This window comes from Gavia stellata, chromosome 25 (genome assembly GCF_030936135.1).
Source record: "Gavia stellata isolate bGavSte3 chromosome 25, bGavSte3.hap2, whole genome shotgun sequence".
Taxonomy (NCBI): domain Eukaryota; kingdom Metazoa; phylum Chordata; class Aves; order Gaviiformes; family Gaviidae; genus Gavia; species Gavia stellata.
In genome coordinates, this window is record NC_082618.1 from 12225386 (window position 1) to 12253174 (window position 27789).

General features: G+C 40.2%; 2 protein-coding genes across 6 annotated transcripts in view; one reads left to right on the plus strand and one right to left on the minus strand.

The window, feature by feature from the left end:
• The window catches only part of LYRM9 (LYR motif containing 9), a 43418-nt gene extending 19154 nt beyond the window's left edge, over positions 1–24264 (minus strand). Inside the window, exons 1-2 of one of the 4 annotated variants that reach the window (XM_059829378.1) lie at positions 24250–24264; positions 6723–6795 (exon numbers count right to left, since the gene is read on the minus strand). Coding sequence is in view for 2 of the 4 variants with exons in the window: in XM_009819635.2 (XP_009817937.2) it covers positions 6042–6059 (18 nt within the window). In the remaining 2 variants the exon portion in view is untranslated. Of the gene's footprint in view, positions 1–6041; positions 6074–6722; positions 6796–23016; positions 23073–24249 lie in introns of those variants that run through there. The other 3 variants (XM_059829377.1, XM_059829376.1, XM_009819635.2) reach the window with 3 other exon arrangements.
• A 781-nt stretch (positions 24265–25045) lies between these two features.
• Positions 25046–27789, plus strand: part of NLK (nemo like kinase) — a 64954-nt gene continuing 62210 nt past the window's right edge. Inside the window, exons 1-2 of one of the 2 annotated variants that reach the window (XM_059829168.1) lie at positions 25046–25068; positions 26182–26617. In XM_059829168.1, the coding sequence (XP_059685151.1) occupies positions 26193–26617 (425 nt within the window). In that variant the 5' untranslated portion in view covers positions 25046–25068; positions 26182–26192. Of the gene's footprint in view, positions 25069–25781; positions 26618–27789 lie in introns of those variants that run through there. The other variant, XM_009812376.2, reaches the window with a different exon arrangement.

Below are 27789 nucleotides of genomic sequence, written 5' to 3' on the forward strand. Positions count from 1 at the left end.
ATTCTCTACAACCTATGCCTTAAATCTTTTTGATGTATGTCAGCTAAACCACGTCAATATCCTCTATGTATCTGAATTTTTATTAATGATTATTCTATCTTTCTGGTTTTGACTAAATGGCTCTGGTGTGATTAAAGTATTTCCCTTTTTCTAAACTACTTGGATGTTGATACAGAATGCCACAGTATTCTTCTCTTTGCAGCAGACAACACATTTATCAACACCCATCTGAGTGAATGAATGTGGCAGGATAGCTCTTCTGACTGGCAAAAGCACTTGATGGAAATGGAGCTGCCTTAGGTTTCATCCATGATTCAGATTTGTTTACATTTTGCGAAGCCTCAGGAAAAGGGGGATAAAAGCTTTGGTTCAATTGAAGTCATGTTGTTAACCTCTAGTGCTAATAATTAACTCAATTATGCCAAATTAATTTGATGTAATTATTGGTGATGGTGCAAAGACAGTGGCCCAGAGAAAGTTTGAGAGACAGGAGGAACAGAAGTCTTAACAATACAAAATACCCCATAAATAGCATCTTTTTTGCCAGAATGAGTCAAAGACACAAAATGAGTTCATTACAGTCATCTGGCTTCACTCAACCCTCCAAATTACCCCAATACCCAGACAAATAGCTGTGAAATCCAGCAAGTGAACTAGAATTAAAACATGCCCTGGTGAATTTGACACAGCACTCAGCACAAGTGTCTTTCCCCATCCTATTATCTAAACAATACAGATTTAATAATATATTTAAGAGATCCACAATGCTTTTCCTTTAACTGAAGACATTAATTAAGAACATTTTCTTGTTGTAGTGTTGTCAGTTGGGTGTTTTTTTAATGAACAATCTGTAGAATGCTTATGGAGTCTTCTCATTTGATCTGCAGTTTTTATCTAGTCTTTTCAGACTTATTCAGTTCAAACCAAACAAACCCCAACTATAAAAACAAACATGTATCTTTCTCCTTCCCCATTTAATATACTTTTTCAAAGCAAAGCACAGAAATAACAAATGTATTCTTTGCTATGAAAATATACAGATTTTACTGAGGCATTTTTTAATTCTCATGTACTAAAAAAAGTCATTGGAGGAAAAAAGTCACTGTGATTGTCTTAAGTCTTGAGAAGTGGATTAAACAAAAAATGGAAAATAAGAATTTCTATGCAAATTAATGCTTTAACTCTCTCAACTCCTCCCTCCACTCCTGGAGGAAGCACACCTAGACTCTGTTAGACTTCCATTTACTGTCTAGTCAGATGCCACAGACAAGGGATGCGTCATCATGGTTTAACCTGTCAGCAACTAAGCACCACACAGCCGCTCGCTCACTCCCCCCTGGTAGGATGGGGGAGAGAATCAGAAGAGTGAAAGTGAGAAAACTCATGGGTTGAGATAAAGACAGTTTAATAGGTAAAGCAAAAGCTGCACGCACAAGCAAAGTTAAACAAGGAATTCTGTCACTACTTCCCATCAGCAGGCAGGCGTTCAGCCATCTCCAGGAAAGTAGGGCTCCATCACGCATAACAGTTATTGGGAAGACAAACGCCATCACTCCAAACGTCCCCCCCGTTCCTCCTCCTTCCCTCAGCGTTATATGCTGAGCATGACATCATATGGTATGGAATATCCCTTTGGTCAGTCGGGGTCAGCTGTCCCAGCTGTGTCCCTTCCCAACTTCTTGTGCACCCCCAGCCCACTCACTGGTGGGGTGGGGTGAGAAGCAGAAAAGGCCTTGACTCAGTGTAAGCACTGCTTAGCAATAACTAAAACATCTCTGTATTACCAATGCTGTTTTCAGCAAAAATCCAAAACATAGCCCCATACTAGCTACTATGAAGGAAATTAACTCTATTCCAGCCAAAACCAGCACCTGCATTTACCAAACAACCTTGAGTGCACAGATACCACACACTGCAGTTGTGTATAAAGCCCAAGGTAAATCAATCATTGCCTTGTTTCCATCAAGCTTCATTGTGCATACAGATTTAGCACCATGGGTTGTTATTTTCCTGTTGTAAAGGATTTTAAAGTTAAGAGTTTAGATTACAGCATCACTACACTTAATATTTTACAGTCCTGGAGGACTTGTAATATCTAACCATGAAGAACTGGGTGCCTTCGCCTGTCTAGCTTAAGTCTGAAATACTACTTGACTTACATTTGTCATAATGCTGTAAATACACAAGCTTCTAAGCTTCTACTGCATTTTTATTATCCTTGGTGACAAGAATAGAAATATTACCTCTGCCATCACCAATTACTTCTGAGGAGAGAATCCAAGTGCTTAACTGAATAGTATCTTTCTAATTTGATAAGTAGGTGCTGCTAGCATGCCTACAGATCACATCCGCATCAAGAATTCTGATGATTCTTAAACACAGCTGATCTTTCAGAACTCAGTTAAATTGCCATCAGGCTCTGATCAGACTCATAATTTCAAAGCAAGTTTCATTACATGCATAATTTATGCATTTGATTTCAATAGATCATTTTCTGCCCAGTTCTGAGAGGGTAAAAAGCATTTTCCATGGAGAAGCTGCTAACGTCTTCTGAAGAACCAAACTAACTTTCCTGAAGAACAATTTTTTTAAAATATTACTTGTGAAGAGATACTATGTTTTAACGTAAATTTAGTGTGATGGATTGTTTGAAGCCTCCTACATTTATTTGGACAGCTACTGCAAATTTTCTTTATGCCTATTTACCACAATCTACTTAGTTTTAGTTTAGTGACCTGAAAGTTACTGCTGGAAATAGTTAAAAAAATAAACTGAAATAGTGTATGTTGCCATAAATGAATTGATGTCCAACATAAGAATCTGGAATACTGGTATTGCACCTGTATTGGAACTTGGAGGACTTCATTTTTCTACCACAGTTTCTCCAGGCAAATGCCACTGAAGGCAACATTAAAGTCACTAGTCCAAATTCTTGGCTGGTGTAAATCAGCACATTTCTATTAATTTCTATTGAACTGCAAAAACTTATGTTTGCTGGCAACCTGAATGACTGGGCTTGAGTTTTATGATTGTACCAGAGTTTCTCCAAAGTTACACAGGAGTAACTGAGTTGTTCAAGGCAACTGGCTGTTACAGATGGACAACAGTCCTGCAATGATTTAACCCTTTAAAGGCTCTTTCATGTTTAAATAGATTTGGAGTATATAAGTACTGTATACAAGCACTCTGAAGGCCTACTAGGCTACTAGAATTTAATACACTATACAAAGCACCTGAAAAATAATTATTTTCTCATATATTTCCACTGTGGTTTAAGTACATTTTGCTAGAAGTGATTCACAAATTTTATATGCCTCCTCCCAGTTTTTTTTCCTGCTTAATTAGGTACACTCTAACTTTACTACTATTTGTTTGGTTATCCCACTAGAAAAAAACAAACCCAAAATCTCATCTAGTAAGGTACAGCCCTATAAAATGCATGCAAAAATAATGAAGAACAAACCACTAGATTTCTGCTTATGGAGCTTACACAGAAAACAATTAGAATTCTGCAGGTTGACCCAGGAGGCAGAAGAAATACTTCCAATATTAGCAAATTCAACCATCATGTAAAGAGGCACAAAGAACTGAATAAAGCTGAGCCATTTTGCACCATACTGATTTGAGGCTTGGGAATTCGATTATGTTTTGAGAAGAAAAAAATCTAATGAACAATTCCTACATCAAGGCAACATATGGTAACAGATAAGGCAATGAGAATAAAGCTGTACTGTATTTAGGACAATTCCTGCAAGTGACCAGGTTAAGCTGAGACACCCAAGTTACCAAAGACCAGTCATTAAAATTTTTTTCAATCAAAATAAGTCAAGTTGGGAAGTAATCAACAAGTTCAGCTTTGATACCTGAAGCGGAGAGAATCACAAAGGAAAGGGCAGGTGGCATGCCCTGCAACAAGCTGAAGGGAAGCAGGGCTCCTAACTATTTTAGCCAGCACAGAAGGAACAAGAAGAGATGTATATGGTCTAACATATTCTACAATGCAATCTGACAATGCAAAGGGTGTTTGCATAAATGAGAATTTCATCAGCTTTTCCCTGACACCAGCCCACACCTCCATCTAGAACTCCCTCTTCTCACACCCCCAGCCCTGCTTCTCATTTCTGTCGTCACAGACTTGATTCTCCCTTTCATGGATTTTTGCTTGAAAAAGCATCACTGCCTCAATTATCTATTTTCAGCCTATATTTAAGAAAACCCTTTGGTTCCATTTGTAGCCACATCCTGTCTCAGCCTCCCCCTCTTTTTGTTCCTAAATATAAGGCTGATGCAATTTGATGTGACATGACAAAATAGCACATTTGCATCGGCAGAAACTTTCTCTCAACAGCGGTAATTAAAGGGAGTAGATGAGACATTGCTGAAATGGTGTTTATTTAGCCTGGAAATAAAAGGCTTAAAGAGGACTTGAGAGGGATGTTCAAGTGTATCACGAACATGAAATTCATCCATGAGTGCCTTCTCTTACATGCTTCCTTACTGCAAAAGCAAATGGTCATTCAAACAACGTAATTGATTTAAAGCTATTAAAAAAAATCAGAGATTTCTGTAGACCATATTCATAACCAGTGAAAATCATTTAATGTGTTTCTTTGGATTATAAACAGTACCAAGACACTTGTGGTCACACATAAGACAAGGTCATTGAATCTCTAACTTCAGAGCACCCGCTCTCTCAAGCTGAGTAGAAGAGAACTGAGATCTCATTGACTACAGTGAAAATTAGGTGCTTAAATATCTTAATTTTTGAGCTGAGATGCATCAGCATCAGATTGGTACTCACCTTCACCTACAACATTGATTTTTGTTAATTGTCAAAGACAGGAATTCAGAAATGGCAGCCCAGGGCTCTGAATGCTATGACTTCAACAGGATTCATATGACAGATTAAAAACACATATCTATAAAACTTACAAAGTTACTGTGATTGGTTTTGCTGAATGGATACACTGCAGACACTTGAGAGGATCAGATACTGTCAGCTTCCTGCTCTGTACTCCATTATGGATGACAGCAATAGAAGGCAGTGGTGGGATGGAGAGAAACATTAGGAAGTTGAGGGTTTTTCTTGATTTTTAGAAAGGAAGTTTAGTTTACTTAATCCATGTGAAGAATTCATGAAAAGGTTTCACAGATGTTCCATAGGCCACAGGATTTAGAGATATAATATGCTTTCAAGTGAAACTTCCTGCTCTCAGGAGCATCTTCCTTCTCTTCTTATTCACGAGGCTATTTTAAATCCATCTGTGACTGGCACTACCACTCTGCTTAAAACTGGCAGACCACATTGAGCAGGCTCATTTCCATCCTAACACAGATGGCATCAAGAATAGGGCAGGCCAGAAAAAAATCAGTTTGGATATTATGCTTCAGTTTTTATGGGTCAGATTACCATTCAAAGCCATCAAAATGGCAACCCATATGTGATGTGTCTGCCATTGGAACTAAAGTGATACACCATCATAATCTTAACATGGTTGGTTAGAAAAAGTTTGATTAACCATTAATTAACCTCTGATATTTAAAAGTAAAAAGAAAATTTTGTTGGAAAGGAAAATATGACTTTGACAAATCAAGAAGTTAGCTTTGGTGAAGCAAAAAGGAAAAGACATTATCACATCTTCATCCCTGAACAACTGTATCGGCAAGGCTCTCTTGGCAGAAGGTAGTTTAGCATCTATGCCAAATATTTGCTTAATAAGTGAGCCAGGTGCAGATGTTGGCTATGTAATTTATTCTAACTTCTTTGTTCTACAAGCCAGAAAATTGTTGCCACAGCTTTGGGGAAAAAATGGGAGTATGAAGAGCTCTTTGCATGTTTTCAATGGTGCAAGAATATCAACTGTTTTAAAGACACTCTCGTAGAAATAAGAAATGTGTCATTAGCAACATGCATAACTTAACTATAGAATCAGCAGAGACCTGTGTCCTAAGGATACTAAAAGGATGCTGAAACAAGGTCAAAACCATGGCATTCTGTTTCCAGCCTCCTACCCACATTCTGCCTCCCTGCTGTAGCCTACCAGATACAATTGCTGCATTCCATGTACTATGGGGGGTATCATCCCAGATGCTCCAGAAGCCACGCTTCTACATTTACAGGGTTTAAAGCAGGCAAGTCTGCTCCTGTGAGAAACCTATTAAACAGTAAAGACATTTTAAGTCTCCTACTATGTTATCATGGCACCTGAAATTCAAACAACTTATGCTAAATAACAGCCAGGGCCACCATGCTGTATCATTACCAATGGGAAAATTTTTCATTCACAAGTTTTATCACCCCTCCGACTTCTCTACATGATACTCTGGTTGAGATACTATACTGATACTTCAGGTGTTTATTCTCAACCAAGTACAATACACACAGCAACAGCAGATTCCCTCCACCATGCTGAGATTACTAATCTAGTTGTAGTCCTGACAGAAGTATGAAAATATTGTTTCCTGTGGTATCTTTATGGCAATTTGCAATTAGGATTCTGCTATTGCATTTATCAGCAGGGCTGGAATGGAGACAGGGGTGTTCCTGAATACAAAATGCTGTTTAGAAATATCTCCTGCAAACATGTACAGTCATATAACAAATCTGCACCAAATTCATTTCTACCATTTGTTTGTGCTTTGGCATTTTCACCTTTTTCCCCCCTACATGAGGCAAATAGGCTCCTAATGATTTCCATAAAACAAACAAAAAAATCACTTACAGCATTTGAAGCAAAGGAACTTTAATTATCTCTGCAGATTAGGTCTGTCAAAGTCCAACAGTAAGCAAGAGACCTGCAGAGAAGAATCAATTTTCATTATCTGTTTCTCCTCAACTCGCTACTTAAAATATCATCAATAAAGAAGTGCAGAGAAGTCCATCTATAGCATAGTTTATCAGTATGTAAGCTTTCAGTTTTGTCTAACTGGTTACATTAAACATGAATTCATGGCCTTGGTATGAATAGGTTATTGCTTTCAGTAATCTACTCAGAAAACACTTTTTAATAAATATACACTACATAAAGATATAAGTAGAGAGACATTCCAAAGCATTCAGTGGACCCAAACCTTCAATATTTCCTGTTAACATTTTCTGAAGGTAAGGAAGCATTTAACTGCTTTAAAGAGCCATAGTTTCTAATATTCGTAACTCTGTACAATGACATAATAATTTCAGAGATTTACATATTTGTCAGAGAGCAGAACGCTGCTTTGGAAAAAGCATTTAACAACATTAGGACAGCCTGATAGCTCCTCAGTAAAATTTAAGAAGTATTAGGCCTGGATGGTTATTTGGCTTTCCATTCCCACTGCCATAGCGGTGCAATCTCATCTCAAAATGCTCAAGTACACTTCTGCAGGAATAAGCAAAGGGAACAACTTCTTGAACAATACCCTACTTGCAGTACCGACCTTCGCTTTCAAAAAGCGTCTCCAAGAAGGCTGCAGAAAACTAGGAATTACTTCCCTGAGAGTTATTATTTTAACTGAAAACAGACAATGCACAACCAAAGTAGAACATTTTTACAGCTCTAGCAGGTAAACAACATCTGAGAATCTTCCCTTTTACAGTATTCTTTAACACATTAACAGCATGTCACATATTGCTTCAGAGTTGCACCTTGGTGTAGTTTCTGGATGACTCTCATTTGGCCCCTAACAGGAGAATTCAGACTTCTGTTTTCCACCTGCCAGTCTAATCTTCTGGTGATCTGCATGAGCTTACTCCCCTTCCATTGTTTTGCCCTGACAAAAAAAACTGCTTTTGACCCATGAGACAACTGACTCCATACAAGAAACTCCTGCTTTATCAAATACTTGATTGTACAGTGACTAAAGGAAATCAACTAGTTCCAAAGTCAACATTAATCCCTTTATTTAGAACTTGATCATAGGTTTGTTGAAGTCAAGAGAATGGATTGCTCTGACGCTCTAAAGACATCTGGATCAGGTCTTATCTCAGATCATCTGGTACTTCACAGAAACTTTCAAAAAACCCGTGAAACAAAAGTCCTGGAAGATAACAATGACAGAAGAATCTGAACTGATCTATTATGCCTCCCTTTGAAAGATATAAGTCTTTGAAAAATCTAAGGCAAAATTCTGAACTACATTTACAAACATGCGGATCAAAGATAACTGTTGTCATGGGCGAAGTATTTTTTTCCAAGTATTAATAGTATCATAAGTTGACAACACAGGATGGTTGACAACAGCTTGGGATGTTCAATTTTTGATATCTAGTTTAGGCACTCATAATTGCCCTCTGAAGGCACATAATTACATTGGGAACATGGGTTCCCAGAATTAAGCACTCAAAAAAGAAAATCACACTTCGGTTATGTTCATAGGAGATGCTTTGTTTGCTGCTACAGCCTATGCATCCTTTCTTGCAAGACATCCGAGGCAAAGCTTTTGTAATCCATTCACACAATTAACACTGCCATCCAGATTCTCATCAATCTGCATCTCGAGCATTCAGTGTTCTCTTCTTTGGATTCAGTGTTGTCGTACTATTGTTCTTCTACACTATAAAGTGTTTTCCTAATCAATCGCTTCATCTATGTTAGTTTTCTCTTTGCATTCCCTTATTGCTTCTCCCTTTTGTTACATAAAAACACAAGTTACTTTCATTTCCAAGTTCCCAATAGTATATTCTCTCCTTAATCATATCTAACACTGAGATGTGGAATTTTGCCTCCAATTAGCTTATAATACTAACTTCCACCATTTAGTTGCAAAATTTTTAATGTAACAGCTATCTCAAAGCTCTCTTCCATGCTGCTCCCATGCTACAGAGGAGTGCTCTGCATACATCCACTAACCCACTTCCATATTCCACTTCAAACACTTCCTTAAGCTTATTCCTTATCCTGATGCCTCAAGAATTTTAAAAGCCAATTGTTACAATTAAAAAGACTAAATGTTTCCTTTTTGCTGGAATAATTATCTGAAACATAGATTATGCTAAGATAAAAACACCTGGTAAGATCGCATGAAGCTAGGTCTTGTCATATCAAAATGCACACAGGTAAACTTCCCATAGGAGGTGGTGTAAAACAAGGACCTAGAAGAACAGGTTCAACTTTAATTAAAAGCCAATCCCAAGTCCACTGAAGCTTTCTAACTTTGGTACAAGAACTGAACACTGAAAGCTGCCTTATAACATCATTTTCATCCATCATCTGAATTTTTTTTTCTGAATAGCAGGTAGGACCTCCGATATCCACCTTGGATCAACCCTGCAGAAAACACCTATTATTTAGCATTGTTAATTAACATTTTGTGGATATACCTGCAGTTAGTTATCCCACTAGGACATTTATGGTGCCCTTCAGAAGTACATTGTCCTTCGCTGTTAACACATAGCCAATATAATAGCCAGAAAGCAATGCAATTAACTTCTCCATAGGCTGAAATTTAAACCAGCAATTACTTCTATAATTCACTTAGCAGAGCATCAGGCACCTGTGCTCAGAAAGCTTTCCAAATCTACTCAAAATACACCCAGTTGAGCTTTGAGAACACAATGAAATAGTATCAGTTGCTATATTTCTTTGTTTAGTGATAAACATTGCTTAAGGTCTAACTTGAGTTTCTACTCTGGAAACAGAAGTCTTTAAAAGAAAAGTTAGTTCATGTCAAACTTGAGGTTCCTTTACACTGCCAGAAGCATATAAAGGAGCACTGATGTAAGTGTGAATTACATTCCTAACACGTTTACTAGCTGGTATAAGTTAGTTAAAGCCAATAATCTCCAACTTGCTGTGCTATTTATACCAATTAAAAGCCCAGTGTCTTCTCTTGCTCTTAAAATACAAAGCTGATCTGCACTCAATCACTTTTATGCATTATATTGATGATAATATTTCTGGATGTTCGAACACTACCCACAAACAGCTGCAGCCTGGTACTGTTTATTTTAGACTATAACCTTTTTAAAAAAAATCAAGTTCTAGTGCACCCCTAAAACATGTTTGAGAAAACATGGGCTTGCTTTCCATTTGTGAGTGCAGGCATACTTCCAAGCAAAACTTGGAGCCCGTGTTCATTCCTGTCTATGACTGAACAAAAGTATTGCTGTTCAATTTCTTATTTATCATATATCAGACACACTTGCCATATTGAAAAGGAATAGAAAAATGCTGTATGTAAAGCCTTTACACTTTAATAAATAGTGATTAAGTATAATTTACTAAATGTAAACAGGTAGAAATGTGCCATTTCTAACACACCAGAAATTATTTATCAGAAAGTTTAAAATAAAGTAGGAGAGAGGAACAGGATTATCCACACATCTCTACTTCAATATAAAAATATGAAGTTTGATCCAAAGGCCAATGAAATCAATGAAAATTGTCGGGGACAGGAACAGAATTCAGAGATCTGAAACAAAATGGGATTTAGGTACCTTCATCTTTACACCTTAGGTTTCCTTGAAAACTCCAACTTTGCAGACCCAGACTGACAAAATCAAAATAATTCTTTATATTTTGTTCTTCAATTTTTGTGTTTGGCTTTATGTAAATTTGCTTCAGGGGGCAGACAAAAATTGAAGCCATAGATACATTATTTTTAAAAGGGTTGCCAATGTTTGTTAGCTGAACGATGAATCTCAGTTACTTGCAACATACCACTGTCTCTGTATATCACGACTCTACTTCCCACTGTTGTTAGAAGAGGATCAGAAGCAGAATCAACTGACGTTCTCATTTCTTTCTTCCACAGTGCGCACTGGTCAGCTTTTATTGAGAAACATTTCCATAGTAATCTGACCAGACTTCTCCCTCATTTGTTTGCAATGAAGGAGTTAATATGTGTGACCCAAATATGGAGACCCATTTTAAACTTGCTGAAAATTGCTTTTTAATCCTAGCTCTCGAGGATTTCCTTTGAAACCATCTGCCATGCACGCTGGGTACTCTTTTCCTGTATATATACACAGAATTACTATAATATGGATTCTTTTGTGTAACTTAATACATTTCAGCATATTAAAAAATTAGTTGAAATTTCCATTCTTTTCCAATTTCAACTGTATACCATAAAAGTGACTGTAAAAGTCAAAATCAGTGATAAGTTCATAGCAAAACCAACACCCATATTTATCTTATTTACCGCAGTATTTACATCACAATTCTAATATATTTAGTCAGTCTAACACTGGATAGGATTTAAGCAAATAGTTATGAGTCATTTAACAAATATAACTATGCACATGCTTAAAATTAAGCTCAAGCATTTTCCTGGATAGGAATGGATTTAAGCATGTGCTTTCCCAACTAGAGCATAGTTTGAACACTGGAAGACACAATTAGCATCTTGATAATTAGATATCAGAAAATATTTCCAAATGTTATTTCAAATCTATTGTTCAGCTTTTTCTATTTTCTTGCTATGAACCTTTAAGCAGTTGCATTTTTATAGTACAAATACTGAGGAAAAGCAATAAAGTCACATTCATAAACAAACTGAATCTTAAAAGTGGCACATGCAACCACATATTTCGGCAATCATGCAAAACAAACCAAAGAAAGTATATTGCTTCCTATCAGAATAATCACAGCCAGAGTGATTGAAATAGCAAACATTCAGCAAGACAGAATTATAATCAATTTATTGGATCAACCTATAAAGTAAAAAAGTCAAAATCCCAACACAATTACTGACCATTTTCAATATGGAATACTTTTAAAAAATGGTGATTTGCCTGCAAACATTTGAGAACAGAAAATAAGGAAAATTTGCATAGTTTTAATTGCTTAAGGTGACACCAACATTTCAGAAGACAGACAGGCCATAGCCTGTGAATCTCTTTGTTTCACATAAACATGCTTGAGAGCAACAGAGCTGTGCATGGGCTTCATGCTAGCAGCCCTCATTCACATTGTTCCATTTCACAGCCAGTCACCTAATATCTAATAAGTGAATGGCAATCCCACACCAAAACAATCCCCTCCTAACTGAAGATAGAATCCCATACCCTTTGATGCATTTTCCCTGGAAAAGAGCAGTGTTAGATATTAATAATATACAGGACAGATCTATACATGCAGATGTTGGAAGAATGTGGAAAGAAGAAAACAAGCAAATAATTTTGTTTCAGCAATAACAGATGTTGGAGCATCATCCTGCAGACATGTTACTTTTAATACAAAACTGCTCATAGAGAGAGTGAGGGGGTGAGGACAGAATCAATGCCCAATTACCCAGTTACTTCAGTGTTTCCATTTTAATGAGCTTCCTGTATGACTTTGTCCTTTTAATTTTCCTTCTCTAATAATCATATCAAATTAGTTTTGTCTTAAACATCAGTGAAAAGAAATCCAGCTGTCTAAAAAAAAATCTTAAGACAGCTGCTAGCAGGTTCTTAAAAGTGGCATGTTATACTGTCATTTACTTGTGAATTGCTCTGGGTCTATACAGAAGATCCTATGGCACTACTTGGGATTAGACATGAGTGACTGAAAACAGCTTCATGTCCTGATACATCTGCTGATATGGCAAATGGATAGCAAAAAACTGTAACAGTGCTATGGCATTTGCAGATGTATCACTGCTGAAAACCCAACCAAATGCATAATAAATAGATTAAAACCACCTTTCTCTGGCTAAGGGAGGGATTAGCTGAAGCCTGGTCTGCATTCCAGCTGGGGAATAACCTGCTTTCCTGCTAGATTGCATTTGCCACTCATTATCATTATAGCACCATAGTTTCTTTCCACTTTAAACTTGGTCAGTGATGTTGAGGAGCTGGAGAGACACCAGGGATGTAAGTGGTGCTGGTGCTGTGTCTAGAGTATAAAACACAATTTATACATGCGTAGCTCTCACCAAGTCTGTCTCTTCACATACTGCACAGAAAACCTGCCCCAAAACCCCAGAAATAAATACCTGCACAAACCTATGTAGTAAAATACATTGACAAGGCTTCCAGGCAAGGACAGCAGAAGCACAGTATGTGAAGACTAAGCAAGCACTTCATTGGTAACATCCAAGTCTATAACTGGAACCTCAGTAATGTCCAACTACTTACCAGAGGTAATTCAGAAAGCTTACATGTGATAGATGTGAAAATTTTGATGCTGTATAGATCCTCTAGGATCTGCTGCGCAGGATAGCATCACACTGCAAAAATAAGGCTTAGCGCACGTTGGAACAAGAGCCATCTCCTCTTCATCATATACATTGCTATATAAGGCTGCAGCAGTGGCTTCTGAATTGCAACTGTCATCTCAGACACAGCTTCTCTTTAGACTGCATCCCCTTTTTTTTAATGCCAGACTGCTACTATGTCACCCCAGAGTCTCATTTACAGAATATTTACATCCCACTTTCCTTTACACTGAATTAAATTGAATATCATTAAGACCACAGGGCAAAAGAAAAGTTACCAGCAGCTGTTAGGATGCCTGGAATTCAGACTGATACATTTAAGAGAGTGCCATCACAGTGGCAGCAGGCACACATACACTGATAGACACAAGAGATTTACGCAACAGCTACTAATAACTGTTGTACTTTGAGAGCCCTGTATCTCTTGGATGACATATTCTCCATCATAAGTATTTTTGGAATAAATTCTCTTAGCTGTGTATAACATGGCCCCTCATTAGTACCATGTGAAACCTGTAGGAAATTAACATCCCAAAAGGAGTGTCTAAAGCCACCCCATATTTCTTCCTGCACATGTGTAAATCTGCAGGCTTTCAATAGCTGCCATGTAAAAGGTGTATTTCAAAACAAACAAAAATCCTCACCAAAAAAGAAGACAAACCCCCAATATCCATAACTGTTTACAAAACAGCTTTCTTGCAACTGACTGGTCCACCAATACCACAGAAATTAGTGATGCGTAACTAATTGATACAAATCTCCTGAGGGGAGTATTGCTGCTGGTTATCTTGATACAAGAAATTTAGTCCAGAAGGATAAATTGGATGGACAGCTGAAATGCTTTAGTTCTCCTAGTAGGAAAGGAATTGATCTGGTAAAGAAAGCCCTTAAAGAGATATTATCATGTCAAAAAGCAGGATTAGGAAAAACAGTAACAGTCTTAAAACAACTGAGAGAACTTAGAAAACTTTGTGTTTCTACCAGTAATGCTAATTATTTCCACCAACTATTTCCACCTTCACATAAAATGTGAAAAATTGAAGATGTCAAATTTTTAATATTTCTCCTCCTTAAACTTACAATATTAATATAATTACAAAACTGTTTGCTATAAAGTCTGTGTTCTTCATTTAATGATTTAATTTTTGCATCTTGTACTTTTACCTATCATTTCCCCTTCCACTGAGTCCAAGAAAAATAAAAGTATTCAGATATTCACAGACCTGTAGAAGATTCTCTTCATGTTTCTGGCAAAATGTTGTATCAGACTTTTCCTGATCAATTTTACTGCCCACTCCTATACAGATTGCTCAATTCCATAAGCAAGACAGGTACTCCATTCATTACAATCATTTTCTGATAAAAAAATAACAGTTAATATGTATGTTACATGTGAGGCATGCATTTTTTGCTCCCAAGTACACATAACACAAGATTTTTCTCCAAACACATCCAATTTCAAGTACAGGATTATGTGAAGCAACAGCATAACTAACAAATTCTCAAGATGTACCTCACATGGAGTGTTACTTCATCTGCATGATTTGTGTAAAACATGTTAAAGTTTCATGGACTTCAGAAAGAGAGTACTGCAATATATTGAGAGAAAAGACAATAAATGTTATAGCCAAAATAGCTGCTAAGACTGAACATTGACAAGGGCTCTCCTGAGGCTACCAGGAAATCAAACACCCAAAGCTAGCTGATCATTCGGGTGGAAAAATATCAGCAAGAGCTCTTAAACTAACAAAATTCTCCATGTACAACATAATGATTGTTGTCTGTCTAACCAAAGAAAGAGACCTTCCAGTTACCTGAACCAGTAATTCCCAGGTTACATGTAAATGAAGATTATTTCCTAACTGCTTATCTTTCTTAGCTAGTAGGTTTGAATAAAGAGAGCAACTGAATTGCATGATATGTAAACTCAATACTGAATTAAGCAAATGTGCTTACCCAAATAAAACTGAGAGGTGGACATTATGTGATTACTGTCAGAGACTTGCCCTGACTGATAAACCTCCTGATCTTTACCTCCATGCCTGACATTACTTACCATATTTAAGAACATCATAAACAAATGATTGTGCCCCATGGTCACACTGTGCAAATTAAATAATCCACTAATATTAGTGGTATGCTGCAGAAAACAAGTGAATCAAAAGCACCTAGCAGCAAGAGCAGTCCAAAGAACGTATCCAAACTGTAATAGACTGCATAGGTCTAGAACCACGTAAGTTTTATTATCATACATTAATCCGTTTCCTTGAGGGGTTTGCCTACAAAAAGTATTTTACATTACACTAGCTCCACAGAGGCCATGGTTGCCCAGATCCTCAGCTAGGGCAATTTAGAGCAACTCTACTCAACTTCTGGCTTGGTATTATTTTTAGCTAGTTTTTACTCCAGAAGCAGTGGATCACACAGAAGAACAAGGTCACTAAACATGTGACATGTTTGAACAAGCAGCAAGTGGTGATGCAACTCTTGGAAAATACATAAAAGTACTGTCACACACAGATTAAAATCATGCAATATTTTTTGCCTGAAGAAATCGGTTTCTGTTATTAACAATACTGTGGAAAAAAACACAGTAAAGGTAAAAAGTTTTTGGCTCTACATTTGTTGTTGATTACCTGAGATTAGTATTTGAAATTCCACTGAACAGATCCTTTAATAACACCATAATATTTAATGTAACTTAGTATCGCTACATATGAAATACTTTCCTGCAATAGATATAAGCTCAAAGCATCAAAAGGTTTGTAAACCTATGGTAAAAATAACCAATGTAAGTTAATAACTTGGGCAGGTGGTTCACCAGCTCCGACACAAACACAACAGGCTCAGACAGGTAGCATTAGTACAAACACCCATTGAACAACCTGACAGAAGTTAAATAAAGCTCACGGAAAACAGAGCATTGAATGGCTCCATACACCACACTGCACAAAAAGCTGATCTTTACACTATTTCCATCATAACACAGTTAAAACCTTGCTTCTAAAAAAGACCCAAAACAAAAACCACAGAGGTCAGTTTGAAAGAAGCCATGCTGACTTACACGGACTAAGCGAGGATTTGGCTTCACACAGTCCATTTCAAATAAACATTACTGAAGTCTGCTATCAGATATATGGATATAATTCTGGAGTCAATATGAGATTTGTTTTTCCCATCTGTGACAACCTAATAAAGCACAGGCTTCGAGTTGCACTAATTCTAACAAATCTTCTATGTAAACTTAAGTTTAATTAGCATTGCATTATCCCAGTTTACCGGCATCACACTCTGAAGACAACGCTGGAGTGAAATGTTGTCATGAACCAGGCTGCAAGTTCGTTGTTTGCTATTAGTTTCCAGATGTCTTGGTCCTATATGTATTTCTAGTTTGACTATGCGTGTGACAAAGAAATATAGTAATATTGGCAAGACCACATGGAACAATCACTACTCCGTACCTCAGAGAAAAACTGTTAAGTTGCATTCTCAAAATTGCCCTGCTGTAATGGATAGGTGTGCTGCTGCAAAGACCACAATTTAAAAAATACTGTTTAAGTGTTTCCATGATACACTGGGTTTTTTTTTGATACTGAATGCATATGGTCTATTACAAGACTCAAGGAACTCTGACATGGTGAAGGATTTATGAGCTATTATGCTACACAGAGTCAGTCATCACCTGGAAAAGCACTAAGCAGCTATCCAAACTAGAAATAAAGGGGGAAGAGAAATCAGAATCAGGCTGGACTTTGTGCTATCATTATAAAGCTAGAGCAAAGAAAACCAACTGGCATTTACAGATACATCATCACCCGCAAGAACATAACCTAAAGGATTAATCTCCAACCCAGGACTTCACGGAATCATACCTACAGAGTATGGGGTCAAAACACAGCTACTCTGACACAGCAAATTGTTGCAAGCACTTTGTTTCAGTGTAATTGAATGCAGGACAAGAAATAATTATGACCATTAGCCATGATGTTGCAAACAAAACCCTTAGGAATAGGCATACAATCAGAAATGCATACAATCAATTCAGGTCAACTCAATTGCTTTGTTCAGTTTGTTGTCACTGGCATCAATGACAGAACAAAAAGCTAACAGTGGGACAACCAGAGCAGGAAGTCAAAAATACCACCACAGCAACAGTATTTTCTATACTGATTAAATTGACAATCCAGAAAATTCAGCATATCATTAGTACTGGTGTTTTAGCGTCCTTCCTCCCTCCCCCATCACTGAATAAAAAATAGAGCAAAAGCAAAGTGCTTGGATATTATTGTACCTATTTTAATTTGTAGGAAAATTAAACAACCTGCTTCTCTCCCCACTCCAAAAAACATTTAGGGATCCTGCTCACACAAAATAAGTGGCTTGTGGTGGTGTTTTCAATTCTCCACCTTTTAGGGAAGATAACATGCTGTGGAGCTATTTTAAGAACATCTCATTCACAAAGGTCTCCAATTCAGTCTTCAGAGACTGAGATGATTTTCTTGCTGCTTCAACATCTTTATTGGCATGACATTTGCTTCAGAGGGAGTTCATTTGCTGTTCCAACATCAAAATGGAGCAAGAGCAGCTGCCAGGAGAGGGATAAAAGGAAACACTGGTGATAAAGAGCAGCAGGGTCATTTCTGGTGCAAAGAAATGTAGAACAGAACTGGAGAACTGTCACTTTCTCCAAAAAGCTGCATGGAATAAAGACCGCCCCCCCCCCCACCTCCTGCAACTGGTGTTCAGCAGCAAGAAGGAAAATGAGACAGAGAGAACAAAACAATCAGGCTGAGGTCTTTAAATGGCAAATTATTATAAACCAACTTTAAGCACCTGAACACTCCCAGTTAAAGCCAAGCTAATGCTTAAGCTCTGCAGTGAGCAAAGAATTCAGTAACTCCTTCAGAAAATTCAAAAGAAAACACTTTGGGCTGGAAAGCACTACCGGGCATGGAGTTCAGTGTTTTAGAAGTGATAGTCTTTGGGATTAATTCAAGCCCCAGTGCTAATCGTGATCTTCATACTTTTATATACAGTCTACTGAACAAACTTGGAGCACAGCTGTCAACTGCAACATGACCACCACAAAAACTACACTGCAAAAGCCACAAACAAGGCTGACAGGCCAGTGAAGCAACATAAGAGCCTGTAGAGTTCGATCTCCAACATCAAAGATATGCACTATCTTAGATGACACCAGCTGTCATTTACACCAGTTGTCCCCTACCCCATACCTCAGTCATATCAGTACAGCTCTACAGAACTAAGTGCCATTCCGTCATTTTAATTGCTTTTCAAAGAAGAAGCCAAGTTCCCACACTGCTGCTTTAGAGACAAAGATGAGGCTTTTCTTGGTCAACGTGCCTTTTCGATAGACTAACAAGCTTATGCTAGGTCATCCACTTTGTTTGACTACTTGATCTTTTTTTCCCCCTATCTTGTTATTAATACATTGCCCAGAGCAGGACAGGGATTTGTCCCTCATTCAGCAAGACAAGCAGAACCCTGCCCTCCTCTTAAATGAAGGCATATTGCCATCCTTGCAAGCTTTAAGACACAAACCTTTATACATAATCAAAGTTAAAACAAAATATTCTTTCCCCCTTCTCCTCAGTGCATTTTATTAATAGATTAATTTATTCTTTTACAGTTTTGTAGAGAAAAGGTTTTAAAGATGAAAACTCTGGAAAATTATTCTTTGCAAAGAAAAGGACTAATATACACCAACAGGAATTTTAATCCTATGATACTTTGTGTTTATTCTGTTTTATGTTAGGACCACAGTTTATTTAGAGCATGATATTTATCTGACTAACCAAATGCCCTCAAATCCACAGGCATTAGCACCACATTTATGACACCTTAAGGGCTTCAGCATTAGGATTTATGAATAAAATATTAGCAGGGTGTTACAGAATACTGAGGACTGTATCTGTAGAGTTGTGTATCAAGGTATGTGTGGGCTTGTCAAACACCCACATGATAAATTAATCAATAGTGCAGTTCAGAGTACCCCTTTTGTGGATCAGAGACAAATCTGTGCAAACATCTGATTATGCTTTGTTCCATTTAATGTTACTTTTTCTTCATTAAAGGGTCACATAAAAGCCTACATGTGTAAGTGCTGAAGGACATTTATGCACAATATTCAGCCATGAAATCAAAAGACTTATTCTGATATTCAGAGTCCTGTTTTCACAGCTAGTTCTTGTGGTACAAGAAAAAACCCATAAAGCCTATATCTGGAACTGGACCATAACATTTTATACTGTACAATGTGATACAATCTTTTGTGGAGAATTTTAAGGTTAAAACACTGCTGAGGAGCATCAAAGAAATAGAACTGGCTGATTACAAATTGCCTTCCATCCCTTGCCCTTATGCAGAGCATTGTCAAAAAGATTATATCCCTGCAAAGCAAGTGGCAAATCCAAGGGGAAAACAAACTTCTCAAGAGTCAGAAAAGACTGAACTTGATACAGTAGATTTTCAAAGAGAGACAAGTCTGTGCTCTGTGTTTCTAATGCACAGTATTTACTTTTATATGTAGTTATATAAATGAGTTTAGCGAAGAGCGCCTTACAAATCTAGATATACTAGCATTCAGTGTTTGATACTCAAACAGCAGACTTGCTACTGCTTTACAGCACTCTTACTGTGAATAAAATAGTAAGAGACAGATGCATGTCCCCATGAATAACTGTCTTCACCAGTAAGAGATTAGAATTGATCTGTCATGTTTCATCAGCAGTAGTCACCAATCACATATCTCCATGCATCACTGGGGACGACAAATTAGTCACAATCAAACTGGGCTTTGGCAGGATCTAGAGCAGCATATCTACCTGCCCAGTTCAAATGGCTATGGTTAGATTTTGCCAACTCACTCATCAAGCAGCTCAAGCTCATTGAACTACTCACACACCACTCTCGCTCAAAGTTATACGAGCCAGCTCTAATGAGCTCTCCCTCAGCAGACTTACACTTCTTATACAGAGGCATTAAATAACAAGGAAGCACTGACTTACAATAGTGCATGATTAATTCATTCTGCAGCCCTGTTCTAAGTAGAAGTGATTCATGTAACTAGTAGGTAACACTTTCAAGTAACAGACCTGTATGAGGAAACAAAGGGTCTATTAGAAGTTGAGCAATTTGTCTGCAAGATTCACGTTTCTTTAACATTCTTTTAAAAGTTTTTTTCCTTAAACATACCTCCATATGAACCAACTGGATGTTGTCCCCCTTAATTTTCATAGCATGAAGTGCCTAAAAAGTAGCTGAACCGACAGTCTTAAGCTTCACAGCATGACAGAGGCCAGGGACACCAATTAAAAGTGTTATAAACCCAGTGTGGAAGGAAGATATACTTGTAAGGGTGGGTCATTCAACACTGGCATCTGACATAACTCCATATGGACACGTAAGATAAGCATATCCCTTCAGCTGCCATCTCACCCATCTGTCACCTCATTGAAAAGAGCTGGTTCAACTTCAGAGGGCAAACAGAAGATGGATAATATGGTTGTAGCATTTAATTAAACTAAAATAAATAAAAAAAGAGTGGCTCCCAGATTTGACTTACACTTTACAGACATGGTAACTGGAAAGCATGTTTTGCAGTAGTCCAGTCAAGAGCTGTCAGGAAAACCTGTGACAATGCCAGGATGCAACCCAGTTCACTTCTGCTCTCACTGGTGAAAATTCATCTACATGGCAGTGTCTAACGACACTTAGAGTACTTCTAAGACAAGACACTTATTTACTAACGTACAGCCAAAAATGAAGTCACCATGGATTTGATTCACTAAAGCTAATAGAAAAAGGTTGTACAACAAATCACTAGGAAGTCAGTAAGTTTAGACAAAGATGTGTGGGGATAAACTCTTTATGCTGGATATAGTGTTCTGATTCAGGCAACTACCCCTACTCACCAAATAATGGACCTAGGAGTTGCCCTAGATCACTTAGTGGAAATACATAAGTAAGCAGTCAGACCAAAGGCTGGCTGAGCTGATGGAACTGGTTGCTTTTTTCTTTTGAGATTTACTAAAGATAACCTCTATCCAAAAACTTGAGATGGGTGGTGTTTGATGATAAACAAAGAAAAGGGGCATCAATAAAGAAACAAAACTTTTTCAACAGTTTACCTGTGGTGTTATTTTTTAAAGAAGTCTGTTTTTCATAAAAATACAGGCAACATTCATATTGCAATGCATCATGTGATACTTGCAATGGAAAGTCACACACATGTAACATCCTCAACTATGGCAAAGATGCTTAGTACAACTCCCATTGTGTTGATCCTTCCTTAAAGTAATAAGGATAAAGAAACAGCATGAGCTTCAGCTGGTACTTCCCTCAAATTAATTGGCAACTGGTTCACTCATGAGGAACTGTAAACAGATGCTTTAAACACTAATGAGAAGTGGATCCAATTCCCATCTCTTCACAAGCACAATACTTGAAAGAACAGGTTCTCAGGGATAGAAGCTGCTCCAGGGGACATGGCTACACAAAGCTTTAAAATATGCTACCAGAGATGTAGGCCTGAATTATTCCCTATTCACTGCAAAAGTCAGTAGGTAAAAACATCCTGCTTTAATATTAAACATTGCTGTTCAGAAGCTTCTCTCTAAAAGCTCCATATAGTCAATTGGGAAAGAAATGTTAAGGTGATGTCCAGACACACCTAAATTAGACTCCTCCCAACAGCAATGCAGAATACCTCTTTACCCTTTAACGATAAGGGCCCTACAGAGATTATGCTCCAAAATTAGTCACCAGAACTGCACATGTCTATGAACATTTCTCAATGAGCAGTCATTACAAGACTTTCAGTTTATGGCAGAAAAAGGCTGACTTTTTCCACATCACCGAACACTTTGTTTATGACCATAAATTCAACTATAGTCCAGTGGCAAGAACAAGATAAATAATTTCTTCCTTCCCTTTTCTTCCCAACATGCAGCCGAAGATGACTGACTTTCAGCAAATACACCAGTAAAAATTAAACTCTACTGAAAATCAATTGTTTTAAGATATGTGATCCAATTAACTCAGTAATCTACCTAACTAAAAAAATTAAGATGACACTCTATATTTGGACTTGAATAATGCCACTGAGACATTAATCTGCAAATACATTTAGAACCCAAGTTTCCATACAACGATTAATAGGCAACTGCTCAATTTCACTACTTGGGAAGATTTTGCAATAACAGAGAATAAGTCCATAATGAAAATCTGTGTGAGAGTTTTAAAAGCCTTCCAGTCCTCACAGTACTTCCCTATGCCCAGGCCCACCCAACCTACTTCGTAACCCCTTCCTGCCATTGTCCCACGCACCACACCATACCTTTCCAGAGCTTGAGGGGAAGCAGAGACCAAAAGAATCCTTGGTGCATGCCATATTCGTATACACATTAGCAGTTTGCTCTCAACTTCAATAAAAACATCAAACAGGCAGCTAGAAATGCAAGTTCTAAAGAAGTATTCTGTCTCTTCTTCCAATATGTAATATTACAAAAAAGCTAGAAATCAAATTACTCTTGCTTACTTTTTTTAAGTGAAGTCTGTTTTAAAAACAGTGACATGATAGCAGAACTCTACTATAATTCCAGACTGGAATATTAGCTAACAACTGAAATGCAACTGAAATAGTTTTAACAAGGAATGTTAATTCCTGCAAGACTTTTCTTGTTTACATTCTCAAAGAGCAGACAAAAAGTATCCAAAACCCATTCTTAAAAAGATTTTGCGCTCAAGTTTTAGGAATTGCAACAGGCTTTCACATTTATAGTCTCCTTTCCCCCATGCTGTATAGAAGTCCAATGATGTTGTTCAGTTTTTAGAGAGACGTACAGAAAAGACAGATCACAGTACTTGATACCGTACCATCAGGGATTTGTTGGTAGAACTTCAGCAATGCAGTTGTACTGCTATAGTTCGGCTAGTCTTTTTTTCTCTGTTCAGACAGGAACCAGATGCAGAGAAGGAAAGGCTGTCAGCTCACCCGTAATAGGGGCATGTACAAACTCAGTCAGTCATGTATTTCCTTTGGAACCGCTCACCCACTTTAATCATATGAAGGAACCTCTTTATCACTATCATCGTTAATTTAACTCTACTACCATCATAGGTAAGGCTCTGATAATTAGGAGTTTTTCTGAAGTAAAACTATTAATCAGATATGATTAATATTCACACAAGAAAGTGGAAGTGTTAAAACTGACAAGTTTTTATTAATCTCTATGTTTTAGCAACACTTATGCTTTAAAGAACCACACTGCATTCCCCAAGCATGCAGATTAATGGCATAAGTGAACTGAAACAACAAGCCACAAAAAATATTTTGGTCCTAGGTTAACACATACTTCACATTTGAAACATAACTTCTGAGCATGTCAATGAGCATGCTGCAGCAAGCCTCAGAAAAACAGACTTAGTGGAGAGTTGGGTATAGTATCTGCTACTAGCTATCTGCTGAAAAGATCTAAACTCTCTGATTTGTTTTCCTCCTGTTGTAAGGGAATAGGGAAGCTCATCCTATAATGCGACACTGTGCTTCCCACCTGCTTCTGGAGCCTACAGACAAGGCTGAGGCCCCCAGTGCCAGCACTCTGCACTTTCCCCAGTCTCACTTGCTTCAAGCCTTTAAGATAAAGCCTTCAAGTTTTACTTTCTGGTCTTCAAACCGAAGGAAAAAAAAAAAAACAAAAAAGAAAAATCCCACAAAACGCAAAAACCACCCCACCCACACCCCCCCAAAACCCCCACGTATTTCGAGGCCAGCCCCCATCTTTAAAGCACATTGGCCGTTCCGTTAGCTGAATTAGGCAAGCTTCTTTTGTGAAAGCTTTAGTAATCACCTTCCTCTGGAGAGCGGAACTAGGGCAAACACATCTACCTCAGGAAACCGAGCTCCTCTTCCCTTGCTCGGCTCTGGGCGGGCAGGAGAGCCGGCTCGCCCCAGAGCCAGCACAGCCCTGAGGGCCCCACCGCCGCCCCAGGGACAGACTGCCAGAGGGCCCCAGGAGGGCCACGACAGCGGACACATGGCTCCCCCAAGCGCAGCAGCGCTCCCGCCCCAGCCACGCTGCGCCCCGCTCCCCCCGGCCCGGCCCTCACCCCAGCTCCCGCTCGGCTTCCCGCCGCCACCCCTCAGCGCCCACAGTGACCTCCGCGCCCCGCCGCGTCCTTATCTCACCCCGCCCCGGGAGCACCATTGGCTCCTCCCGCCGCTCATCAGCCAGGTCCCCGCCTCCCATTGGCCAGCTGCCCACCTGCAGACGGGCACACCAACGACTTCCTCGTCCGTCACCTAGCGCCTCACGCTGCAATTTGAAGAGCAACGGCTCCTTTACCGCCCATCGCCGCCAATCACTCGTGAGGAGAGCTGTCAATCACGGCGCCGCCTCGCCTCCGAGTACTATTGGCCCAGTAACCCCCTTTCGGGTCTTCGTTTCTTCTCATTGGCTAATTGGATAGGAGAGGGGAGCGCGATTGGGCAAAAAGCAGGTCTTGGGGGCGGGACTCGGCTTAGAAGGAGTGTCAATTGGCCAGCAGGCTGGAGCGGCACCGTGTGATTGGCAGGAAAGGTGAAGAAGGCGGGGCCACCCGAGGTGAGGGTTGTATGAGGTGAGGGAATCTCGCGGGGTCTCGCTAGCTCTGGGCGCGGAGGCGCGCGGTGATTGGGCGGCGGGGGTCAAGGGGGCGGGACTGAGTCAGGGAGTCTCTGCAGCGGCCGAGTCCTATGGGCCGGCCGAGCTGGGTCCCGCTCGGTGATTGGGTGGGGGCGGCTCTCGCGGAGCCTGGTGGGCCGGGTCCGATTGGCTGCGGGCGGGTGTCGGGCGCGCGCCCCGCATGGGGGCGGGGGGGGCCGGCGGGGGGAGGGCAGGCCGGGTGCGCGTGCCCGCTGTGCGCTCCGCGCTGGGGCTCCGTGAGGAGGTGAGTGGCGGCGGCGGCGGCGGCGGGTCGGGCGGCCGAGGCGGCGGCGGCCGGGGGGCGGAGCGGCGCTGCGCGGCGGGGGCCTGAGAGCCCGCCGCCCCCCACCTCTGCCTGCCGCACGCACGCAGCGGAGACCCCCTCCCCCCACCCGGCCCCGGTCCTTCCCCGCCCCGCCGGAGGGGGGGCTGCAGCCGCCGGCGCCCCCCGCAGAGGCGCTGCCCGCCGCCGGCGCTGGGTCAGGCTGTCAGGGCGCCGCCGCCGTCCCTCGCCGCCCCCATCGCATCCTCCCCCTCGCCCCTCTTTCTCCCCCGGCCCCGCGCTCTCCCCTGTCATTCATTTGTCACTTTCCCCGCTCCCATTTTCGCCCCCTCTCCCTCCCGTCGCTCCCCTCTTTTCTTTTCCGCCCCGTCCCCTTCCCCTCCTCCCTCTATTTTTGTCCTCTCTTCATCCCCGTCTGCGCCCCCCCCCGACCCTCGCCCTCCGCTCCTCACTCCTTCCCTCCCTCTTCACTTTTTCTGGGTGCTTGCGTGTGTTCCAGGCCTTCAAGGAAAAGTTGCAAACTCCCAAGTTTTTTTTTTGCTGTCTTTGAGGGAGCAGGTGTCTGAAAGGAGGGAGCTATGTAGGAGGTGCCTGGGCGCTCGGGGAGGTTTCGAGGAGCCAAGTGGAGAGGATGTGGGAATGGAAGGGGTAGACTTGTCAGTCCTCTCAGGGTATTCCAGGGGAGAGACTCCAAATCCTCCTTCTGGAGGGAAGGGGGATTGATCACTGTATTTCTTTTCTATTAAAAAAAAAAAAAGTGAAGAAAAAACCCAAACCAAACCCAACCCAGTTGCCCAAGGATGGAGGTTCAGTAGCCAACCACAGCTGGACTCTTGGGGGAAGAGGGTTCGTGCACTCTGGCTCACGCACACATGAAGACATTCTCCAGATTGTTTGGCTTCGTGAAGAGATAAGGCCAGTTGAGCTCAATGTTTTTAAAGGTGGGCCGTGTATGATGAAACCCAACTTCTTTTAAAGTGTAGCAGATTTCATTTTTATGGCCAAATGACAGCTTGACCCAGTTGTTATCCAATCAAAGGGCATTTTTTTGAATGTCTCTTTGTGGCACAACAGCCAACGCAAAAATGATGGCGGCTTACAATGGCGGTACGTCTGCAGCAGCAGCAGGTCACCACCACCACCATCACCACCACCTTCCTCACCTCCCTCCTCCTCACCTCCATCACCACCACCACCCTCAACATCACTTGCATCCAGGCTCTGCAGCTGCGGTACATCCCGTACAGCAGCATGCCTCTTCGGCAGCTGCGGCCGCGGCAGCTGCGGCCGCGGCCGCGGCAATGTTAAACCCAGGGCAGCAGCAGCCATATTTCCCATCACCGGCACCGGGTCAGGCCCCTGGACCAGCTGCAGCAGCCCCAGCTCAGGTACAAGCTGCAGCAGCTGCTGCAGTTAAAGCGCACCATCATCAGCACTCACAACATCCACAACAGCAACTGGATATTGAGCCGGACAGACCTATTGGATATGGAGCCTTTGGTGTTGTCTGGTGAGTAAATTAAAAAAACTCAACCGATTTTCCCTTTTCATTTTTTACCAGATCATAATTCATTCTTGTTTTTGTCATTTGAATCAGAATACGAGAAAGCTGCTTACTACCGGTTTTTTTACTGGTTCTTCTGTGTTCTTAGAAAGTTGGCTTCACTTGTTTTTGTTGGCAGAACGAGGTTTAGAGTGGTGAACAGCAACCTCTTGACTAACAGGCCACACCATCATTCTCTTTTGAGACAAGTGCAACATGTTTATGTACTTTCTGTACATTTTATTAGAGTATGTATTCTGTGTAGCTGAGCTGTGCTTCCTAAAATTTCAGGTTCACAAACGAGCATTAGAATATATGTTTTGCCCTGACTTAAGAGTTAGAAATTAAAAGCCTGTGAAAATGTCTTCCTTCTTCAGTCACCTGTCAAGATCTTTGTCTAGGAGACTGTTTGACCTGCAGTAGGAGGCTATATGCTGCCTGAAACAGAATATCTGAACTTTGCTCTCCTCTCATAAATGTAAATGGGATTTTCTGTTTTACTGTAGTAATGCCTACAGTCCTTTTATTCCCCCAGCCGCTATTTCGGAGGATTCCGTCAGTGGAGCGTAATCTCTTCTAACATTTTTTGTGTCCACCTTGATACAGTGTCTGTAATCATTGCCCTTCAGGATCACTGGAGCAAAGCTGGCATGACTTTTTTATTGTTTTTTTTTTTTTTTATAACTGGTTGTCAGTTTACCATGTTCTGAAATGTTCATTAGAAACACGAAAGATGCCTTGGTGGTGGTTTTGAGAGCAGGCATGTTGCAGCACACTTCCTGTGTCACAAATACAAAGTTTGAAGTGTGCAACGGTGCCGTGTGCCTAGAGTACTTTCCACAGCATTCAGTCGACAAGGCTTTCTGTGGTGCTTAAGGAATTTTGCTTTAGGTACTGTCCATACTTGAATTTTACAGGGATAGAAGTATTATGTGACTGGGGTTGCAGTCTGTACCAGCATATGCTGGCGAAGTGCTTTGCGGGACAGGCCTCAGAAGAGCAAGGCACGTTATTCCTTCGTCCCAGCCCTTAAAGTTGGTCACTCATAACCAGAGCAGTGTTTGTAATAAGATGGTGTTTTCTAAGAGGGCTGGACAAGCTGCACCAGCTAGGCGCAGGTTAACGTTACAGTTGATCTT